This window comes from Pristiophorus japonicus, unplaced genomic scaffold (genome assembly GCF_044704955.1).
Source record: "Pristiophorus japonicus isolate sPriJap1 unplaced genomic scaffold, sPriJap1.hap1 HAP1_SCAFFOLD_830, whole genome shotgun sequence".
Classification (NCBI taxonomy): Eukaryota; Metazoa; Chordata; class Chondrichthyes; family Pristiophoridae; genus Pristiophorus; species Pristiophorus japonicus.
This window is the reverse complement of record NW_027254752.1, coordinates 90,345-112,532: the sequence shown is the minus strand read 5'-3', so window position 1 is coordinate 112,532 and position 22,188 is coordinate 90,345. Positions and strand designations below refer to the sequence as shown.

The 22,188-nt window shown below is 42.0% G+C and overlaps 1 protein-coding gene across 3 annotated transcripts in view; it reads left to right on the top strand.

Moving 5' to 3' along the window:
• The first annotated feature begins 1,734 nt into the window (after positions 1 to 1,734).
• lonrf2 (LON peptidase N-terminal domain and ring finger 2) overlaps positions 1,735 to 22,188 on the top strand; it is a 95,184-nt gene continuing 74,730 nt past the window's right edge. For 2 of the 3 annotated variants that reach the window (XM_070874455.1, XM_070874454.1), the window contains exons 1-6: positions 1,735 to 2,574; positions 6,056 to 6,174; positions 6,300 to 6,422; positions 6,761 to 6,922; positions 12,687 to 12,894; positions 18,175 to 18,274. In XM_070874455.1, coding sequence (XP_070730556.1) covers positions 1,839 to 2,574; positions 6,056 to 6,174; positions 6,300 to 6,422; positions 6,761 to 6,922; positions 12,687 to 12,894; positions 18,175 to 18,274 — 1,448 coding nt within the window. In that variant the 5' untranslated portion in view covers positions 1,735 to 1,838. Of the gene's footprint in view, positions 2,575 to 2,650; positions 2,670 to 6,055; positions 6,175 to 6,299; positions 6,423 to 6,760; positions 6,923 to 12,686; positions 12,895 to 18,174; positions 18,275 to 22,188 lie in introns of those variants that run through there. The other variant, XM_070874456.1, reaches the window with a different exon arrangement.

The following is a 22,188-nucleotide window of genomic DNA, read 5'->3' as shown; positions in this document are numbered from 1 at the left end:
TCCAACCCCACCTTGTGTCTCCAATTCTCACGACCCCCCCCCACCATGTCTCCAACACCTCCCCCCCCCCCTCCCGTGGCTCTAACCCTCACGACCCCCCTCTCTTCTGCTTTGTTGAAAGTTTAGTTTTTAGTTAACTACAAGGACTGTGGTTCTCCATCATCATTATTATCATCATCATCATCATCATCGGCCATCCCTCAAAAGAGGATGACTTGCTTCCACAAGAGTTCACAGATGTTTCAATGAAGGACCTGATGTTCCAGTCCTGAACGCCAATTGAGGGGGTGGAAGATGCCTGTGCATGGATTTTTTTTTTCACATATGATGACCGTTGCACATCAGCCACCACATGGGCTCGACATGGGCTTGCCTTTATCCAGTGGCAAGGGTTGAACCAGGACGACTGGAGACCTGCTCTCCTGCACAGACCTAGTGTGCACACATATTGCAGTGTGGGCAGGCCCGTGCTGCCCCTGGGCCCTCGGCTCTTCTGGGCCCCATACCCTCATTCGCCGCATCTTTGCTCACAATGTTCCAGGGCCCAGCGCTCCAGCTCTATTTATAGCCCCGACCTGAGGTGGTGTTCTCACACAGGTCGGTGCGGCCGACGATGTTCTAGATGCCAAAATCCTCTCTGCCCCTACTGTGTCAAGCCCCCTCATAATTTATATGTTTCAATGAGATCACCTCTCATTCTTCTAAATTCCAATGACAATAGGCCCAAACAGCTCAACCTTTCTTCTTAAGACAACCCCTTCATCTCAGGAATCAATCTAGTGAACCTTCTCTGAACAGCCTCCAATGCAAGTATATCTGTCCTTAAATACAGAGACCAAAACTGTACCCAGTACTCCAGGTGTGGTCTCACCAATGCCCTGGACATGACTTCTCTACTTTTATACTCCATCCCCCTTGCAATAAAGACCAGCATTCCATTTGCCTCTCAAGTTACTTGCTGTAGCTGTATGCTAACTTTTTGTGTTTCATGTACAAGGACCCCCAGATCCCCCTATACCACAGCATTTTGTAATCTCTCTCCACTTGCTTTTTTATTTGTCCTACCAAAGAGGATAACTTCACATTTTCCCACATATGCGATCTGCCAAATTTTTGCCCATTCACTTAGCCTATCTATAACCCTTTGCAGATCCTTTGCGTCCTCCTCACAACTTGCCTTCTCCGCTATCTTTGTATCATCAGCAAATTTGGTGGTTCTCGTATTGGACTGTTCAATCACCTTAGAACTCATTTTTAGAGTGGAAGCAAGTGCTCGATTCCGAGGGACTGCCTATGATGATGATACTTAAGTTTTTTTATCAGTTGTGTCCTTTAAAAGAAAAGGGGGAAAGGCACATGCAAATCTGGTTTACTGTTGCTAACTGGGGCAACCTAGTGCAATCCTTATCAAGTTGTTGGAAAGGTCCGATGCTGGTTGACCTGCTCTGCATTTCCAACATTTTGTGTTTTTAATTCAGATTACTAGTTATTTTTATTTTCCTGTAAAGAGACACCACTTATCCATTCGTTTGTTGTGTTATTTGAATAAATCGGCTAAACAGACTGAAAATGCATGTTCTATTTTTAAAGCCCCGAGGCGCGGGTGTCAGTTCGCTGCTATTTACACAACAGCCTGGTTATATAAATGTCCCGAGAGCCGGCGGCCCAATGGCTGTGCCAGGGGGCGGGGCATGGCAGGGCGGAGGCGGAGGCCCGAGACTCGAAACTGGCGTCAGAAGCCGAGGAGGAGGCGACGGCGAGAGTGGCTCACAACACAGAGCCCTCTTCTTTAACGAGTTGCCACCCTTATTGTTGGCTTGGCCCGGCCCTTCTGAGTGATGGAGGCACCGGTCGCTCGTACCGAGATGCTGGAGCTGGCGGATGAGGCTTTCCGGGCCAAGAACTACGAGCTGGCGGCCGACATCTACGAGTGCCAGCTGCAGGACCTGGGCCCCGAGGGGCCGCTGTACCTGAGAAAGGCCGACGCTCTGTCCCGCTGCGACCGCTTCACTGAGGCCTTCGAGGCCTACCAGAAGGCCGCGGAGTTGGAGCGGCTCCGGCCCGAGAACCTGCAGAACCTGCTGGATTGCATCGCCGCGAACATCCGCTGCAGCGAGGTGCTGTTGAGCAGCAGGTCGCAGGTTCACTGCCGGCTCCGGGCCGGCGCCAGTCACCCCGGGGGCCGCGCCCCAGCTCCCGGCTCCGGGGACAGTGGCGAGGACGAGGACACGGACACTCCCTCGGGCCCGCTGAACTGCCGAATGTGTCTGGCGCTACTCTTCGAGCCCGTCTCGCTGCCGTGCGGACACACTTTCTGCCGGGGTTGCGTGGAGAAGGAGACGGTGACCGAGTGTAGACTCTGCAAGCTCTCCATTACCGGGGACGCGGCCCAAGCCGCTTCAGCCCTGGCCTCCGGCACACATTTCAGGCTCAACGTGGTTCTGTGCAACTTGTTGGAGAAGTGGTTCCCGTCCGACTGCCGCGCTCGGCGACTGCAGGTGGAGGCGGGCAGGCTGATGAGGAGCCGGGACTACTCGGCCGCCTTGGGGCTGTATAACCAGGCGCTGTCTCTGGGTAAGGCGGACATGATGCAGCTGCTCGAGGGTTGAAAGATGGCAAGTTTGATCTCTGGGCCAATTGCCGTGGGAAGGCTGGCTTGTTTTTCTTTGGTGAGGTCAGATTAATAACGGAAAGCTGTTGTAGGGTTGTTAGGATCTGAAGTAGGACAGTTAAAGCCTGATTGACCTACTTCTGATTTCGTTTGCGTAATATGCTTGGCCGAAAGGAGGAGTGGGGACTCGTTTATAAATATAGCAACTGGAATGTTCTGTTGCAGTGAAATACTTATTGCTGAACTCTTGCACTAATAATTGGGGTTTTTAATGTGTTGTCATGTACACTCTTCAGTGGGATTTGAAGATGTCTACCAGACCCAAGTAGTTAATCTACATTTGAAAATTTTGCAGCGACTGTCATTTGACTTGCGCTCCTTAATGAAAATTCAATATTTTAAACAAGAAAAATTTGCATTTATGTAACGTCTTTCGCGACCACCAGAGCATCTTCACGATATAATTTTTGAAAAGAAGTCACTGTTATTATGTAGGAAACAAGCCAATTTACGCAGCGCAAACTCCTTCAGACATAATGTCAAGATAATCTGTTTTAGTGATGTTGATTGAAGGATAAAAAGTATTGGGCAGGACACCGGATAACTCCCCTGCTCCTCTTTGAAATAGTGTCATGGAATCTCATCCAAAAGACGGCACCTCCGACAGTGCAGCATTAGTACTGCATTGGAGTACTTGAACGCACGACCTTCTGACTGAGGGGAGAGTGCTACCCACTGAGCCATGGCTGACATTTGTCAACCCAAAGGTTTCAGTGTTACAAGTTAATGCATTCTTGAAGTTTAGAATGTTTGCTATTTTTTGAAAATGTCTCCATGTTGTAGGAATTTTTCTTTTAAAAACAAATACTATGCACAATTATAACTTATTTAGCTAGTGAAAGGTTTGGTTTCTTATAGATTGTGGTGAATCATGTGAATTGTTTCAACATAACTGGTATATCGTGATTTGAAAACCAGCCATGATGACACTTTATTCTCCTGTAAGAGTATCCAATATCTCTTTTGGGTTTAATGGCACTATTTTGGTTTTGGGTGAGTGGGTTTCCCTGGCCTCTGGGAACCTGCCAGCTAAAGGAAGTTGAGGACTACTGGATCCAGGAGGTAAGTGGCTTTCCACTTACCTGCTGGTTCCAGTGTTTCTGCCCCACTAACCCCCTGTGATTGGACATCCCCCCCCCCCCCCCCAATGACCCTTCTGATTTCCCCCCCCCCCTCTCTTCTGGGGCCTCTGATTATTTTTTTCTCTCTCTTTTCCCGCCCCCCCCCCCCCAGGTTCCATAATCCTTAATACCCTTGCCTAATAAAAATACAACAACCTCCATTTTGAAATTTTCAGTTTACTTAGTGTCAACAGCTTTTTAGGTAGAGAATTCCAGATTTCCACTACCTTTTGTGTGAAGTGGTTTCTGACATCATTCCTGAATGGCCAACTCTAATTTTAAGGTTGTTCCCCCTTGTTCTGAACTCTGCCACCAGAAGAAATAGTTTCCCCCTCTCTACCCTACCAAATCCTTAAATCCTCTCAATTAGGTCACCCCTTAATATTCAAATGAATAAAAGCCTAGTCTAGGCAACCTGTCTTCATTATTTAACCCTGTATCATTTTGGTGAACCTGCGCTGCACCCCATCCAAGGCCAATATATCCTTCCAGAATAACCTCTATCTGCCACAGTTTTGCCCACTCACTTAATCTATCAATATCCCTTTTTAAACTTGCTGCTCTCATCTAAACTATTTACTGTGCCGCCTCACTTGGTGTCATCAGAAAACTTAGATATATGGATCTCTATTCCTTCATCAGAGTAATTTATAAATATAGTGTAAAGCTGTGGCCCCAATGTAGATCATGGGGGGACACTGCTAGTTATATTCTACCAATTTACGACATACCCATTAACCCTACTCTCTTGACTCCTACCTACTAACCAGTTCCCTATCCAAGTCAATAGGTTGCCTCCAATTCTATGCATTCTCATTTTTGTTAAGTCTCTTGTGTGGAACCTTCTGGATGCTTTCTGGAAGCCCATATAAAGAACATTTATAGACACTTCCTTATCTACCATATTAAATTACATGACTTGTGCTCTATATTACAACATTTATACACTTATTCTGGAGGTTTTTTAAATAGAATTTAACATGATGCAGAATCAAGTGTAGTGATTTTACATATGCCTAGCTTCAGTGGGAATGGGTATTTATCAGTCCTGTTTTTAAATATAATTTATTTGAGCTCGAGTAGGAGTTTCACTTAGCATGCTATATTTGATTTGCAAGTGACAAATGCTAATAAAGTGCTGTCCTGCAGATCATGTTTTTTTTAAATTAAGGTCTATATTCCATAATGCTTTTTCTTTTTAATTTGTCTTACTAATGCAATTCACAACTGCAGATCAGTTTGAGGATCCAGTGCTAGTTTTGAACTTAGTCCAGTTAATCCTGATAAAGACACAACCAGCATTCCAGGAAATATGCTTGATTCACTATTGTTTGTTAACTGTGGATGATAGTCAATTTGTCCTACAGCCTATTTTTAACCACAAATTTAAAAAGAACTGACCATTTTACAAAACCCTGCAGCTAAATACTGTTTTTAAAAAAAAATCTAGCAGTGTGTTGTCCAGATGCCCAAAGTGGTGTAAATTTCTTTGTCTTGTATCAGGTATTTTATACAATGGAAATGCATGATTATGGTTTAATGCATTAGAATTCTGTGCTTGAAGTTTAGGCATTTTATATTTTTGCATCCTTAAATCACATGATGGTTTACTGTTTCTCAACAATTTCTAATAATTTTACTTAATTGAATTTAAATTTGTGTGCAGATTTTAATCCTATGAGTGCCAGCTGTTGCAACTTGGTAGCACAGCAGGCCTTTTATTTACAGAAATTCAGACATCCAATGAAATGACCAGTTATGTTCACAAATGTAATTTTTTTTGCACTAAGAATTTATTTGCCTTTTTTGTGGGGGAGGAGAGATTTGATTAGAATTGTTTTCTGAGATTAGTTACGAACTGAATTGTAGTACGTGTAGTATAAGAATCTGGAAGCTCAGACTTTCCTGGCTGGAAGAGGGTGCGCAGTTGCAAATTACTTGCACTCAAAGTAGAAAATATGGGGTTATGTTTAATGGGAAATTACCCACCTCCCCCCAAAAAACTGTTTTCTGTTTATGGAAAAAATGATGTTTTAGTAACTTATTTCAAAAACTAGCGGTTAGACTTGAGGCAGACTTTAGTTGTCTGCATTAATGAGGAATGAAAGAGCATTTTGAATGTCTAAAAATTTGTTCCCAGCTGCAAGATGTGCAAGTCAAATTCTTAAATGTTGCTGAAAAAGCTGGTTATAGTTGACCATATTTAATTTTGATATTAAAACTTTTACTATAAGTGAACTCTATCCTTAATGTATTTCCTCAGTACCCCATGACTACTTGATGCTGTGTCACCGTGCAGAGCTATATGTAACTATAGGAAAATACGAGGAAGCACTTTGTGATGGAGATGTAGCATGTACTCTTAAACCACTAAAGACGAAGGTAATGCATTGTCTGGTGGAATTTCTTTTTGGTCTGACTTAAGAACTTGTGTATTTTTAAATGGCACAATTGGTCCTGCTTACACCATGATTATTCAGTAGTTTTTGTACCTGCTTTCCTGATAGGGGTATTTTTGGAAAGCTCAAGCGCTTGTGGAAATGGGTAGAACTGAAGAAGCTTTAAAGGAGTACTTGTACTGCATTGCTCTGAGACCAGACTGGAAATCTGTAAAACTAGAAGCACAAAAGGTAATTTCTGTTCAATCCTTTATTCTCCTTATCCTCGAGCTGTTCCTGGTTGGGTACAGGTATGCTAACTTGCACCTGTGCAGTTCACTGGTCAGCTAACATGAGACACAAATCACATCAGGAATAGAGTGAGACTAAAAGTGACTTTTCTTTTTTTCATTTGGAGAAAAAAGTGTTGCTATATGGTACATCTAGCTGTTTGGCTAGGAATTGCTAATTTGCCCACATGACAAGTGTGATTGGCAGCCCAAAGTTTTTCAAACTTTCTACTTCTTTTATTGTGCATCTTTATTGGATGATCTAAATGCAATATTCATTAACTTTTATTTCCATCATAGATCTTGTGTGGTATGTTTTCACCTGTCTTGGAGAATATGCAGGACACTCTATCAACCACCATGCGATCGCAATCATCTTGCTTAAGACCTAAACCTACTTTTCTCAGCTCTTTTAGTTCTGCATCGGTTGCCAGAAACTGTACAGTTGCTGGGCCTTCTGAGGTATGTGTTCTAACTTTTTTTTATTAAAGTGTCTGCAAACATAAATATAGCTTAGTGCAAACAGGAAACTGATTAAGTTCAGACTAAACAAATAGCACTCTGTATTCTACTTTCATCAGCAATGCCTAGAAATATTACATAGAACATAATTTCTGTGATTGTTTGTTTTATTCTGGACCAAATCCAAGGTTCAGATTGGGTAGGTTGTACCTAGCAAATTCCGCTTGACAATTAGAAATAGGAAACTGTAATAAGTGTGTTAGATCTCTTAATTTCCAATGAAATACGAACTCCGATTGTAGTTTTAACTTTTTAATCTTGGCAGAGAGCAACAAACTGCTGGCTGATTGCCAGTTCCTTTGTCTTACTGAAACCACATGGTCAAAATGGCTGTATTTATACCTGGATCAATTTACAGAAAAGAACTCGCCTTCTTTGACCTTATTGGCTCACTACCCAAGGGTCCTAAAATGTCAAGTTGATGGCTTAATGCAACATGCTACCACTCATGTAGCATCTCTGACTTGTTGTCTGAATTTTCACAGCCTGTCTAAATGCAGCCTGTTTGAATTCTCTATCAATCCCCCCTTTGATTCTTTCACAAACTGAATCATAAAACATCAGGTATCACTGGTTAAACATTCTACAAAATAATTTCATACATGTTAAGAGTTTCCTTCTAAAATTTGTTGATGTGTTTCGCCACATGTCCAGACTAGTAACTTCCACACAAATTTACACCAACCCGAGTTCCATCGTGGCCACAATGGAAGTCTGGTTTTAGTAGGTTAACTAACCTTATTCCAATTTAATCCAAATCAATATCTTAATTCAACCAGTAAACAACCTTTCCTTAAGCATAACATACTCCTGTGCCACGTACAGACGGTCTGCTGGGACCTGCAAGGTGTCTCACCTGCGGGACAGCAGCTACAGCCGCCTGGTCGCAACAACATTTAATCAACATAAACAAACAATATAAAAGTAAAACAATTACAACAAATAGAATTAAACCTTCCACCAATGAAGTTCCTATTGAACCTAGCCATTCAGTGGCTCCACTCCACAAAGTGAATGATGGGGGTTGCTTAAGTTTTTCTACCTCCTTTTGGATATGCTCCGCTAAGTGGGTCATTTCTTCGGAACTATCTGGGATATATGTGCAACACTCAGTTCCGAGTAGGGCGCAAGTACCTCCCTTTTCAGCCAGGATGTAATCAAGGGCCAGTCTATTCTGTAGGGCTACTGTGCGGATTGCTACCATTTCTGCATTGATTTTAACTATGGCCTCTGAGGTATCATTGGCTACTCGTTCCACAGCGGATGCCATGTTAATGGATTCCCTTGCCAGTTTGGCGGTCCCATACCCAGGGATCAGAAAGGCAAAGAACCTCTCTGTTTCTGTGATAGCTCTCTTAGGACGGTGTAAATGTTCCGACAGTGACTTTATATGATACATATAAGGCACAATGTAGGCTAAATAGCAGGATCCCATCCAATTCTGGGGCAGCCAAAGGTAGGCCTTGTGGCCACACACCCAATAGGTGCCATTATATGCAATGAATGTTAGCTGTTTCTGTCAGCAACACTCCGGGGCCTGTCCAGGCTTTTCCATCTGTTTTATTCAGAATCCCCGTTACGTTAAAAATTCCCACATCGGCCCAGTTTGGACGGTTCCGTGGCTTGATTATATTATAATTCCGGGAGCAGTTACTATACCCCATATTTTGGCCTCCTTTGATGTTTCTAATCAGACAGACTGATTCCCCCGGTCTTCCTATTCCCGTTGTATTCGTGATGATAAAAAATGGGGGCCGTTTGGAATTATTGTAGCATGGTTGGTATCCCCCTTCAAAGGTAGTCAGATTGTAACCTGCTGACTTCCATTTACGTGCCCAGTTTTCCGTATCCTGAAACGCATTGCCTGTTTTATTTTGATTAATTATCCACTCAGCCATTTCCGAGATATTCAAGGGAACTGGCCTCAAGGGAATCCCTCCCTTTGAGTGAATAGGAATATGCTCACACACCCAACAACTAGAAATGTTACCTTGTTTGGCATAAATGTATGACATATATAAAAAGGTATTTACATGTAATTCCCTTGCTACCCTACTATTTCCCTTTGGTGCAGAGGGTCGGCTAGTAAGAAGTAGGCCTATGCCTATAATACCTACAATCAATAATACAGTAAATTTATACATTTTCGCAAAAAGTAATTGTCCTTATTAGATTTCAGCTTCAGTTATGGGTGCTCGTTTAACGTGTGAAGCGTGGATCCAGGCTTTCTTTCCTTGGACTTTAACAGCTGTCTGGGTGGTCAATAACACTTGATAAGGTCCCTCCCACTTGGCACCCAAAGGTTCTTTATGCAACTTTTTCACATACACCCAGACTCCCGGGATGATGTCATGTCCTCCTTCGGGTGGATTATCCCAAGCTGCCGATACCTGTCGGGAAACAGAACTAATAGCATTGGTTAAGTTCTGACAGTATGATAACAAAGTGTCACTCATTAAGTGAACATCAGCTTTCCGTAAATCGATAGTTCCTGGCAGCGACATGGGGCTTCCTGTTATAATTTCAAATGGGCTTAGACCTGTAGTTCTGTTCGGGTTGCCCTAATGCTACATAGCACTATTGGTAGTGCCTGGGGCCATGGTGTTCCTTCTTGGTGATATTTGGCAAGCCGTTGTTTCAGAGTTCGATTCATTCGCTCTACTTGTCCTGATGATTGTGGATGATAAGGACAGTGTAAATCCCACATAATGTAAATGACGCAGGCTCCATCTGGAGTAGGCCACAATCGTTCTTATCTTTAGCCCATATCGGGTGTTCCTTCAATTCTTCTTTCTTCAAAGTTCTAATTGACCATGTCACCCGACCATCCTAGAAATGCAACGATGAATCTACTTGGATTAGAACGTCCATTCCCAAAAGGGGTTGATCTACTGGGCCTATCCAGACCGGCGTGGTTAGTTCATGTGGACCCAGTCCTATAAGTACCGGTGTTGTCCTTTTAATCTCCATTTTATGGCCTCCAACTCCATAGGCTGTACGTGTGCCCTACCATCCAATGGCAAAAAGTCTCCATATTGTAGGGGTAAACATGTTAATTCCGCCCCTGTGTCTAAAAGACAGTCCACATCCTTATCGCCCACTCTCAGTTATATATAGCCCATCTCCCCTTTGTTGTATTAGTGCGAGGAGGGGGGGGGCAGGGTGGGCTCTAATCGTTTTTTGCTATCCCAAGTAACTCCTTCTGTTGTATTGTCAGTCGCTTAAATGCTTCTATGAGGTCGTTATCTTGTGACAAGCCTGGCTTGTTGGCTGAATTGTATCCCTGGCTGCATCCTCTTCCCCAGCCACGACCTTGCTGTTTTGCCCTGCACGTCCTGGCCCAGTGACCTTCTTTCCCACAATAATGACATTTTCCGGGTAATTTTCCTAATGACTGTTTATCGGAATCCTGGGATTTCCATCCCATAGCCTGTACAACTCGGACTTTAGCTCCCATATCCCGATCTAATTGGTTACATCGATCCACCAATGCTGCAAAGGTAGTTCCTCTACCTTCCCAGTCCGGTAACACTACCTTAAGCATTTTGGACAGTTCTGGCTTTAGACCTGCCACGAAAGCTGCTTTCAGGGGTCCAAACACTTGTTCATCCATTTCCTCATTCGTATTATTCATACCCGAATGTTCTAGCCACGTGCATCTAAACCGCTCGTCATACTCCAGGACCTCCTCTGTTTCTTTCTGTCGGCAGGCTGCAATTTTTCCCCAGTCTGTCTTAGCTGGACTGAAGGCTTGTAGCCAGTGTTTAATCGCCTCCCATCCTGCGTCTAATTCTTGCTCATTCTGCCCCAAAGCTTCATATACCTTGTCGTGCAATTTTCTTCCCTGTGTTTTTGGCACCATTATGGTCAAAATTTGCACTCCGTCCCAGGGATGAAGTTGATATATATTTCTTAAGCGGTCCAATTTGTCCCACGTTTTTACTCCCCCTTTGTTTGGAATGGGCAATTCCTTGGACCATTTATCAATTTTCTCTGGGTCTGCCGGAGCATGAACTAAGTATTCTGCATACACCCTCCTCTTTGTTTTTTTGGTTCCGCCCTCATCCGCAGTCTCTTCTGATTTGACTACAACTCGTTTTTTTTTAAACGGGGCAAAGCGCACCCCTAATTCTTCATCATCCTCCGACACTGTATTGTCGGAGGATTCGGAATCCGTGTCTATTCCTCGGTCGTGTCTTTGGGTTTGCGCTTTTAATTTATCCAAACATGGGTACCCTGGGAATTGATCAATACATTTTCCTTTTCCTTTTCCTATTACTGTATCTTGACCTAATGATTTTTTCCATTCTTTAATTTCACCTTTAAGATCTTTAACTTCCGCTTCCAGCTTTTCAAGTTCAAGCTTTTTCTGTAGCAGCTGTGCACAAACTGCTTGCAATTGATCCTTTGTACTGGTCAGTTCTCGATCATGTTGGGAATGCATTATAATTTCATTCCGGTTTCGAATCTGGCCCATAACCGCTAGGGACCATCTAGTTCGCTCTTTATTTTTCATATGGGTCGTTTTCCCCCAGACCCTTTTAATCTCATCCAAGGACCATTGTCCTTTGGAGGTTCCGTACTTTTGTTCGATCTTAATACAGGTTTTAGATACGTTGAATTGTTGCTCTATGTATTCTTTCAACTGTTCGAGAATTAAATCTAGCGAAACTTCAGGTGGTGCCTGCCCACCTTTAACAGTTGTAGGCAATTCTTTGCTCTTATCTCTTGCTGCCATTATACTGAGTTCTTTACTGGGGTCTCGAGTCGAAGGCTTGCTAGCCGATCAATAGGTCGGTGATTAATTAACTAACACACCGCCGAAGTTTAGATGTCTATGGGACCTCGAGCCGACTACCAACCGGAGGGTTCGCAAACCGGAGGCTTTCGGAATCGCGTGGAAGGAGAGGCGAATTTCGACTTTTGACCGAGGACTTTTTTTAAAGAGGAGTCCTTACCTCAATATGTAGGTCCGATGTCCAAAATTCAGTTTCTTTCCTCGGCGACCCTGCTCGCAGCGCCAAAATTGTTAGATCTCTTAATTTCCAATGAAATACGAACTCCGATTGTAGTTTTAACTTTTTAATCTTGGCAGAGAGCAACAAACTGCTGGCTGATTGCCAGTTCCTTTGTCTTACTGAAACCACATGGTCAAAATGGCTCTATTTATACCTGGATCAATTTACAGAAAAGAACTCGCCTTCTTTGACCTTATTGGCTCACTACCCAAGGGTCCTAAAATGTCAAGTTGATTGATGGCTTAATGCAACATGCTACCACTCATGTAGCATCTCTGACTTGTCTGTGAATTTTCACAGCCTGTCTAAATGCAGCCTGTTTGAATTCTCTATCAATGTGTTAGATAATGTAAAATGGAAGCATCATGCTTCAGAAAAGGTTGGCCCAAATAGAACATGTGGTATGTTGTACAAATGGCTAGCTGATAAAGTCAACCTGAATTTAGCCTCTGTACAAGCTTGTAGATTTTGAGTGGAGATAAAACTTGTATAATGTTTCTGCAGAAATTCTTAGTTTGAGAGCAGTTATTCAATGACTTGTACGTTAATGACTTAGATATGTATGAAGGAATCTTGACTGTACTGCCAACGAACCTTTTCTCCATTTTCTTAAACCTGTAAATGTGTCCCCATGTGAGCTTGGATTTCAAATTCTGATATTTGTTACATTTTTTTCTCCTTGGTAGGTTTTGTTTAAAATTAACAACATTTCAGCGCAAGAGCCAAATGCATCATGTCAAATACTGAAAAAGTCCAAGGCAACACTAGGTGAAACCTCTGTCCTAACTGAAGCAGTTCCATCCAATTTAACTATTGGCAGCCAAAAGAGAAATCTATCACGTGAGACAGAGATCTGCCAGAGTTTCAAAACACCCAGAAAAATGGCTAAAAAAGGTTTGATTGATATTTTGATGTTCAGTTTCTCAGAGCGCTTGCCTGACGTCGTCACTAAGTTTAGTACTTGGACTATCACTTTTTCCCCTGCAGATAAAACAGAATGGTGGGTGATATTCAGAAGCTTTTCTTGGGATTTGTGAAGGCGTTTACAGGGTAGGCCGGGGTGGGCAATTATTTGGGCTGGAGATGAGCTGTTGAGGGCACACCAATGTTCCCATTAAGCAGCACGTCTGCACCGCAGATTGGAGGTCCTGCTCAGTGGCTTTTAAATGGAAAAACTGCACACGTGTGCAGAGATTTGAATGGACCGCACAACCTGTTAAAGGAGCCGCATATCCTCCCAAAATTAGCGGGAATATTGCTGCGTGCACAAAATTAATTGTGTTAACAATAGCTACAATTAAAATTTGTTATGGCATTTATTGTATAAAGAACCTTTCATGTCATTGCCACACTTAACAGGTTAATAAGTGTTATTTTTATTAATGAACACGATACAGATTTAATAAAAGCTTATCTTCGCTGTTGATATGCTATAATTGAAACTGGTTACTTGACAAGATTCAGGAGGTGGTCACCCCGCAGCTAAAGAGTGCGCAGGCAGAGAGGGAATCGGTGAATGCCAAACAGAAGAGGAGGGCCAGGCAAGTAGTGCAGGAGTCCCCCGAATGCATCTCGCTCTCCAACCAGTATTCGGTTCTGGGTGATGGTTCTGGGGAGTAGAGCCAGATCCATGTCCATAGCACCATGGGTGTCTCAGCTGTACAGTGCGGGGGTGGGGGGTGCAAGGAAGACAGGGAAAGCAATAGTGATAGGGGGTTTGATAATTAGGGGAGCAGACAGGCATTTCTGTGGCTGTAGAAGATGGTATGTTGCCTCCCTGGTGTCAAGGTTATGTCACTGAGCGGCTGCAGAATGTTCTGCGGGGAGAGGGTGAACAGCCAAAGGTACCAATGACATGGGTAGAAAGAGTGATGAGGTCCTGCAGGCAGATTTTAGGGAGCTAGGAAGGAGATTAAAAAGCAGGACCTCAAAGGGAGTAATCTCTGGATTACTCCCGGTGCTACGTGCGAGTGAGAATAGAAATAGGATAGCAGATTAATGCACGGCTGGAGAGATTGTGCAGGAGGGAGGGCTTCAGATTCCTGGGGCATTGGGGCCGGTTCTAGGGGAGGTGGGACCTATACAGGCTGGACGGGTTGAACCTCAACAGAGCCGGTGCTAATATCTTCGTGGGGAGGTTTGCTAGTGCTGTTGGGGAGGATTTAAATTAAGTTGGCAGGGGGATGGGCACCAGGATGTAGCATTAGAAAGGAGAAACAAAAAGCACAAAGGATTGGGATATGCAGATAGCACTAAAGCAAGAAATAGTAAGGTATTAGGTGGGGTCAGACTAAAGGAACACAGGATGGTCTAGGATGTGTCTCTGAACGCACAAAGTATAGTAAAGCAGGTTGGTGAGCTGTAGGTGCGAATAGCCACATAGGAATATGCTATTGTGGCAATAACAGAGACCTGGCTCAAAAAGGGGAAGTATTGTGTATTAAATATTCCTGGATATCGGGTGTTCAGGAAAGATGGGAGGTGGAGAATGTTGCAGTATTGGAGAGAGAATCTCCTGGAGGGGGTCAAGGACTGAATGTATTTTTAAAGAGTTAAGAAATAATAGAGGTGCCATTACACTACTAGATATATTCTATAGGACACCAACTAATGGGAAAATTATGGAGGAGCAAATTTGCAGAGAAATAGAGGTGCAAGAACTATAAGAGTAGTGATAATGGGGGGACTTCAACCATCATAATATAGACTGGGATAATTATAGTGTAAAGGGCAGAGAGGGAGAAGAATTTCTGAAGTGTATTCAAAAGAACTTTCTTGATCAGTGTTTCTGGCCCAATGAGGAAGGAGGCATTGCTGGATCTGGTTCTCGGGAATGAGATAGGTCAAGTGGAGCAAGAGTCATGGGGTAAACATTTTTAAGGAACAGTGATTATAGTATCATAAGATTTAGATTAGCTATGGAAAAGGACAGGGAGTAAAAGTATATAATTGGAGGAAGGCAAATTTCAGTGGGATGAGATTGGATCTGGCCTGGGTATATTAGAATCAAAGATTGGCAGGCAGAACTGTAGTGGAACCGTGGGCTGAGGAAATAGTTTGGGTACAGTTGAGGTATATTCCCACCAAGGGGAAAAGTAGGGCAACAAAAGTCAGAACTCCCTGGATGACGAAAGAGATAGACGACAAGATGAAGCAGAAAAAAAGTGCGCATGACAGATGTCAGGTTGCAAATACATGAGAATCAGGTTATATATAGAAAGGTCAAAGGAGAAGTGAAAAAGAAAATAAGAGGGGCAAAGAGAAGGCAAGAGAATAGAATGGCAGCTAACATAAAAGGTAATTCTAAAGTCTTCTAATAGGCATATAAATAGTAAATGGATAGTAAGACGAGGGTTGGGGGGCTGATTAGGGACCAAAAAGGAGAGCTACGCATGGAGGCAGAGGGTATAGCTGAGGTACTAAATGAGTACTTTGCATCTGTCTTCACCAAGGAAGATGCTGCCATAGACATAGTGAAAGAGGCGGTAGAGGAGATACTGGATGGGATAAGAATTGATAAAGACGAGGTACTAAATGCTGGCTGTACTTAAAGTAGATAAGTCACCAGGACCGGATGGGATGCATCCTAGGACGCTGAGGGAAGTGGAGGAAGAAATCTCAGAGGTACCGTCCATAATCTTAGATATGGGGGTGGTGCCGAAGACTGGCGAATTGAAAATGTTCAAAAAAAGGGTGCAAGGATAAACCCAGCAACTATAGTTCCCAGTTCCCAGTTCATCCTCTGTAGTGGGGAAGCTTTTAGAAACAATAAATCGGGGACAAAAGTCACTTGAACAAGTGTGGATTAATTAAGTATAGGCAAATAATGTTTAACCAACTTGGATCAAGTATTTTGATGAGGTAAAAGAGGATTGATGCGGGCAATGACGTGTACATGGATTTCCAAAAGGTGTTTGACAAAGTGCCACATAATAGGCTTGCTAGCAAAGTTGAAGCCCATGGAATAAAAGAGACCATGTCAGAATGGATAAGAAATTGGCTAAGTGACGGGAAACAAGAGAGTAATGGTGAATGGTTGTTTTTTGGACTGGAGGTGGTGTTTCCCAGGTGTCGGTAATAGGACCACTTATTTTCTAGAGATATATTAATGACTTGGATGTGGGTGTACAGGGCACAATTTCAAAATTTGCAGATGACACAAAACTTGGAAGCATAGGCAACAGTGAGGAGGATAGCAATAGACGTCAAGAGGACAATTGACAGGCTGGTGGAATGGGCGGACATGTGGCAGATGAAATTTAACGCAGAAAAGTGTGAAAAACATTTTGGTAGAATGCGGAGAGGAAATATAAACTAGCGGGTGCATGAACAAAGATACCTATGGGTATATGTGCACAAATCATTAAAGGTGGCAGGGCAGGTTGAGAAAGCGATTTTAAAAAAAAGCTCACTTGTTCCTGGGCTTCATGAATAAAGGTATAGAATTTCCACGCTTTCCAAAAGTGGAAATTATGATGAACCTGTATTATACACTGGTTCGGCCTCAACAGGAGTATTGTGTCCAATTCTGGGCACCACACTTTAGGAAGGATGTGAAGGCCTTGGAGAGGGTGCAGAAAAGATTTATGAGAATGACTCCAGGGATGAGTTACTTCACTTGCATGGCTAGACTGGAGACGCAGGGGTTGTTTTCCTTGGAGCAGAGAAGGTTGAGAGGAGATTTGATAGAGGTGCTCAAAATCATGAGGGATCTAGACAGATTGAGAGAAATTGTTCCCATTGGCAGAAGGGTCAAGATTTAAGGAGATTGGCAAAAGGACCAAAGGTGACGTAAGAAAAAACTTTTTTACACAGCGAGTGGCTAGGATCTGGAATGCACTGCCTGAAAGGGTGGTGGAGGCAACTCGATCACTGCTTTCAAAAGGGAGTTGTACAAGTACCTGAAAGAAAACATTTTGCAGGGCCCACTTGCTTCTGCTGAAACTTGATTATAAGCTGCTGGTGCTGAAACATGTCAATCACAAGCATGAAAGATGTTAACATAAGAACATAAGAAAGAGGAGCAGGAGTAGGCCATATAGCCCCTTGAGCCTGCTCTGCCATTTAATACGATCATGGCTGATCCGATCATGGCCTCAGGTTCACTTCCAAGCCTGCTCTCCATAACCCTTTATTCCCTTTTTGTTTAAGAAACTGTCTATTACTGACATTTATTCAATGTCCCAGCTTCCACAGCTCTGAGGCAGCGAATTCCACAGATCCACAACATCCAACAGATCCAACATCACCTGGCCTTTCACACAAGATGTGTAGTCAAGATGAAAGCTTGGATTAGACTGCAGTCCATCAACCAGAGTGATTCCGAATGTGCTTAATCCTGAGCATATTCCAGAATGTGTTTAATTTATTGTTTGCGCTATCACTTTGCAAAATCCTAATTGATGTCTCTTTCCTCTTAAATTTTACCCTCTAATTAATTGGCAAAAAAAGTGTTTTATTATATGGGTGAACTGTTAGATGTGAATGATTCAACTGATTGAATATGAACAGAGAACTTGTCACATTATTAAAATATATCTGAGATTACAAAATTAAGGACTAATAGTCATACAATTAGTAAATTAATGAGCACAACTTAAATTGCTCACCAATTGTTTGATGAAAAGGGCATGCATTAAGTAGTAAATAAATAGTCTGATCAATAAGTTAATTGAACACTAGTAAAAATTAGTGTTAAATAACTCTGGGCTCTTATTAATAGCTGTATAATTAGTACAGTAATGAACACAATTAAATTGCTTGACAATTGTCTAACGAGCAGAGAGTGTTGGGTTAGTGAATAAATGGACTTGTGCCCTCCCTATTGCTGCACTCGCCACTCTACCGGTTATAGCGCCGTGCAGTCGCCAGTAAAATTTACATGAATGTTTTCTATGATTGTGAATGTTGAAATTTATAATTGACACAAATTATAAACATGACCAGAATTCAAGTGGAGCGGACATGAAGTGCATACAGATCCAAGATGTTAAAAATATTTATTGATCATCTCATCTTTCAATTGCCCAAGGTGAAATGAAGTAACATTTTGTAACTCTTGAACTGGTCAAAATATAGTCTTGTTAAAAGTGAAACCACTAGAAGGAAGCAACAAATTTTTGTTGTGTATTTAGTAGTTAAAAAAAATTACCTTTTTTTTTCCTCCTAAACTAGATGAATTTGTACCGTTGACATTTGACAATTTTAAAGCATCAAGAGAGATTCCCAATGAACTTGTGGATCCATTTGATTTTGAATGCTCTCTTTGTATGAGGTATTTATTATATTTTCTAAATGTCTATACACAATAAATTGATCAGAAATGATCTGTGTCCACTGTATAAAATTTGAAAATCAAATTATGAATTCTAATCATTCCTCAATTTTACAGACTGTGGACCTTTGTGACTCAGCATTAGAAAAGTTTCTATTTATGACCAAAATAGCCATAAATCCATTAAGTGGCTTTTTCAAGAAGACTTCTAAAGAGCTAGGAGTAGAGAGTATATTTAAAAATTAGCAATAGAGCATTAATTTTAAAAATCCATGAGTTTAAAGGCTACTTTAGTGGGCTCAAAATTGGCCAGGGGTTGCTCTGTTTTTTTTTTGGAGCAACTTGATTTTTCTGGAGCATCTTAAAAATCCACATTTTGCACATTCAATTTGCGCTAGTGTAAGTGAGTTAGTTAGGATTTTTGTAGTTTTTTTTCAAAAGTGGGTGTTAGCAGTCATTTAGGCCACTTTGACCAGCTAATAGTTGCTCCAAACTAACTTAGGCCAGCATTTGTGGCCACTTGTGAAAACCCTTGAGAGTTAAGAAATCAGCGCAGGTAGGTAAGTCGGAGGCCAGCAGAACTTAATGACTTGACTGAAGAATGTGAATAGGATCAAACAGCTATACAGGACATCGTATGACAAACTTTGCAAAGTTAATTTACTATACAACAGAAGCATTCTTGGAAGCTTAAACTACAAAAATAAAAGAAGTAAAAGATTGTTGTTAAATTGCCCTAATCTCAACTAATTTAAACAACAATTTATTTGCAATGATTATACTGGACCAAAATTGAGCCCATATTATCTAAATATAGTCTACTTCAATAAATAAGATATTCTGTGTTCCTCTCTCACTTATGTTCTTCTTTCACAATAGCACCAGGTAAATAAGCTTGACAAATGGTCACCACTATTCATGAGACAAAACATATTTACATAATTTTTTCAAAATATCCAAATTAAAAAATTGAAGTAAGTCCTACCCTACCTTCATCTTCAGCCCGGGAAGGCAGCGGGCTGGCCTGTGCGGTAGGCCACTTGGTCTGGGATAGGGGCGGGATGCACCAGCAGCCGGGATGATGATGATGATGATCGGGTCCCACGCTGCAGCACACACACTGAGGTGTTGGGGGCAGGAGCTTCTGCGCATGCACGCACAATCCTAAGAGCATGTGCAGACGTCCCGGCACTGTGTTCAGCGTGGGACGCTGGCTCCGCCCCCAACCCGACTGGCCACGCTACGCAAAGACCCGGGAGAGGCTGGACAACGTCCAAAGCGGGGACCGATTTTTTTTTTTCCGGAGCACTTTTCCACGCAGAAAAGCATCTCCGGTGGGTGGGCCAATTTTGAGCCCACAAAATGTTAGAAAGTTAAACGGGACCAATACTTCAGTGAGTGAGGAGAGAGAGCAATGATCTAATGTAAATTAGTTCCTGAAAAAAGAGCTGCTTGCTGGAGATTTGGCATATTGAAATATTCAGCCAGAAGAGATCTGCTGTGGCACATTCAACCAATTCAACCTTCAGTTGGCAGTCAAACTAAGCAAGGAGCAGCATTGTTCTTGGGCTGAATGTTTGTTCCAATTCAATAAGACACTTAAAGTAACTGGAGTTGTAATTTTGAAATAACAGTCTGAAAATGCAAAAGCAATCTCAGTATTTGTAAAGAGAAGAAAGGCAGGTTAATGTTTTGTGTAGACTCATTAGAATTGTCAGTTGTGATGACTGGTCTGTACCAAACACAACCTGCCTTTTTCCATTTATAGACTCAAACTGGCAAGTTACACCATCATTTATGTGAACCTTCCCATCGGAGAGTCACGGAGAGATTGCATGTGAATCTCATTAGCGTAAATACTGCCGTAAAACAACAGGAAATCAGAATAAACATTCGTGGTGTGAGGACAGCGCTCAACTGACACCATATTCCTTGGTCCTTTAGGAATGAAAATTACATTTGAAGAAATCTAACCATAATTTATGCACACAGAAAATGTAATTATGGAAGTTTTGCACTTGTTCTGATATCATCATGCATTTCTAGATGTATTTTGATGTCTCCAGTGAAGAGAATTTTTAAAAAAAATCTTAAAAAAAAAAAAATCACCATAAACACTAGAAATATGACGAGTGTAAATTTACAGACTGTTCAGAGCTGGCGTAAACTCAGGAGATTTGCGTAAGCTTCACTTTTGCATGGGGGTCGAGCTACGATAATTAGCAGTGGAGGTTTACTGAATTGAGTAAAAGATTAAGGAAATTCGGTTATAGCATATAAATGGGTGTAAGTTACTTACTCATAAATCTCCTCGTTACTTCGTACATGCATTATTTTGGTTTGGGAAATGTTATGTATTTGCAGCCTTTGCTCGTTTTGCGCTACTTACAAGTTCAGTATCAAGGAGGGGAAAAGTCCATTGTGTATATGCGCTTGCGCTCATCTTTGGCTGATTTTAATCTCCATTTATCAATGCTTTCCCCAACCTTCTGGTAGAGGCAGAAAGCTAGACCTGTAGCTAATTCAAGGCTCTTCTGTCAATAATTCCCCTCTGATCCCTTATGGGCAATCAAGCAAGCACCGGGAGGTTACAAAACATTAATTACCCAGAATAGTTTACCCAAATAATACTTTACTGTGATCACTTTTTTTTTCAGTAACCTGTCTGTTTTCTTGAACAACTATTAAGAATCAGTCTTTACTATGTTTTTTTGGAATCCTGTTCACAGCCAACATCCTGTCTGTAAACTAAAACTGCTAGAGATCCAACCTTATTGCCCGCTTCCTCTATTCGAATGGCCCTTGTTCTATCTGTCCGTCACCTCAATTTACTTTTATGCTGTCCATATCTTTTAACAATCTTAAATGTCTGGATTAGGTCTGCTTGTATCAAGTGAGTACAAACTCTAAACATCAAGTCTAATTTTCGTATATTGATGCTGTCAGACCAAGGATCATCAATGTTGCCTTCTCTGCACCTTTTCCAGACTCTCAATATCCTGCCTGAGATCCAAATGAGATCTTAACTCTATTGTTATCCTACTTTGTGACGAAGAGTCTAGAGCAATGCAGCCCAGGATCCTCCTCTTACTCCCTTTGTTACTTATAACCTACACCCACTCGTGTTGTATTTCATGCCCTTAAATGCACAGTTGTCTTATATTAAAGACCATTTGCCAATTTTGGGCCCACTTCCCCAATATATCAAACCCCATTTGTAATCTGGTCATTACTACGCCATTCACACCCTATCCAGATTAACCTTTTTCTAACTTCTGTCATTACCATTTCAATTTGGCTCATAATTCCCTTTGTCTCGCTAATCTCTCCTGTCTTCCACCCTTTTATTTTTTCTTCCACTCCCCTTTCAGTACTTAAGAATGTGTTCTTTTCAAACATTCGGCAGTTCTGACGAAGGGTCATCGACCCAAAACGTTAACTGTTTTTCTCTCCACAGGTGCCGCCTGACCCGCTGAGATTTCCAGCATTCTCTTTTTATTTCAGATTCCAGTATCTGCAGTACTTTGCTTTTTGTATTTCCATTTGTAATCTGTTGACCTCAAAGTTCTTGATTCTGCTACACAATTTGGTGTCATTGGCAAATTTAATTACTGTGTAATTAATGTAGTCTTCCAGATCATTAAATAATAGAATGGAATATAATGCTAGGACCTTGGCACCCCCCAACTATGACTGGATACGCCATTGCTTGCAGCTACTTCATTATCCACCTTTTCGTTTCACAATCTTGAATCCTGAAGAAGAGAAGCAGACGTTCTTCCATTTAAGAAGTGAGAATTTATCTCCACGTAGAGTGCAAAAAGGTTGCAGACAGCAATGCACACTCAGTCTGAACGGTTATGGTTTCCTCGCAGCATGAATGGCCATAGTAGCATTAGATCACATGTGCCAGT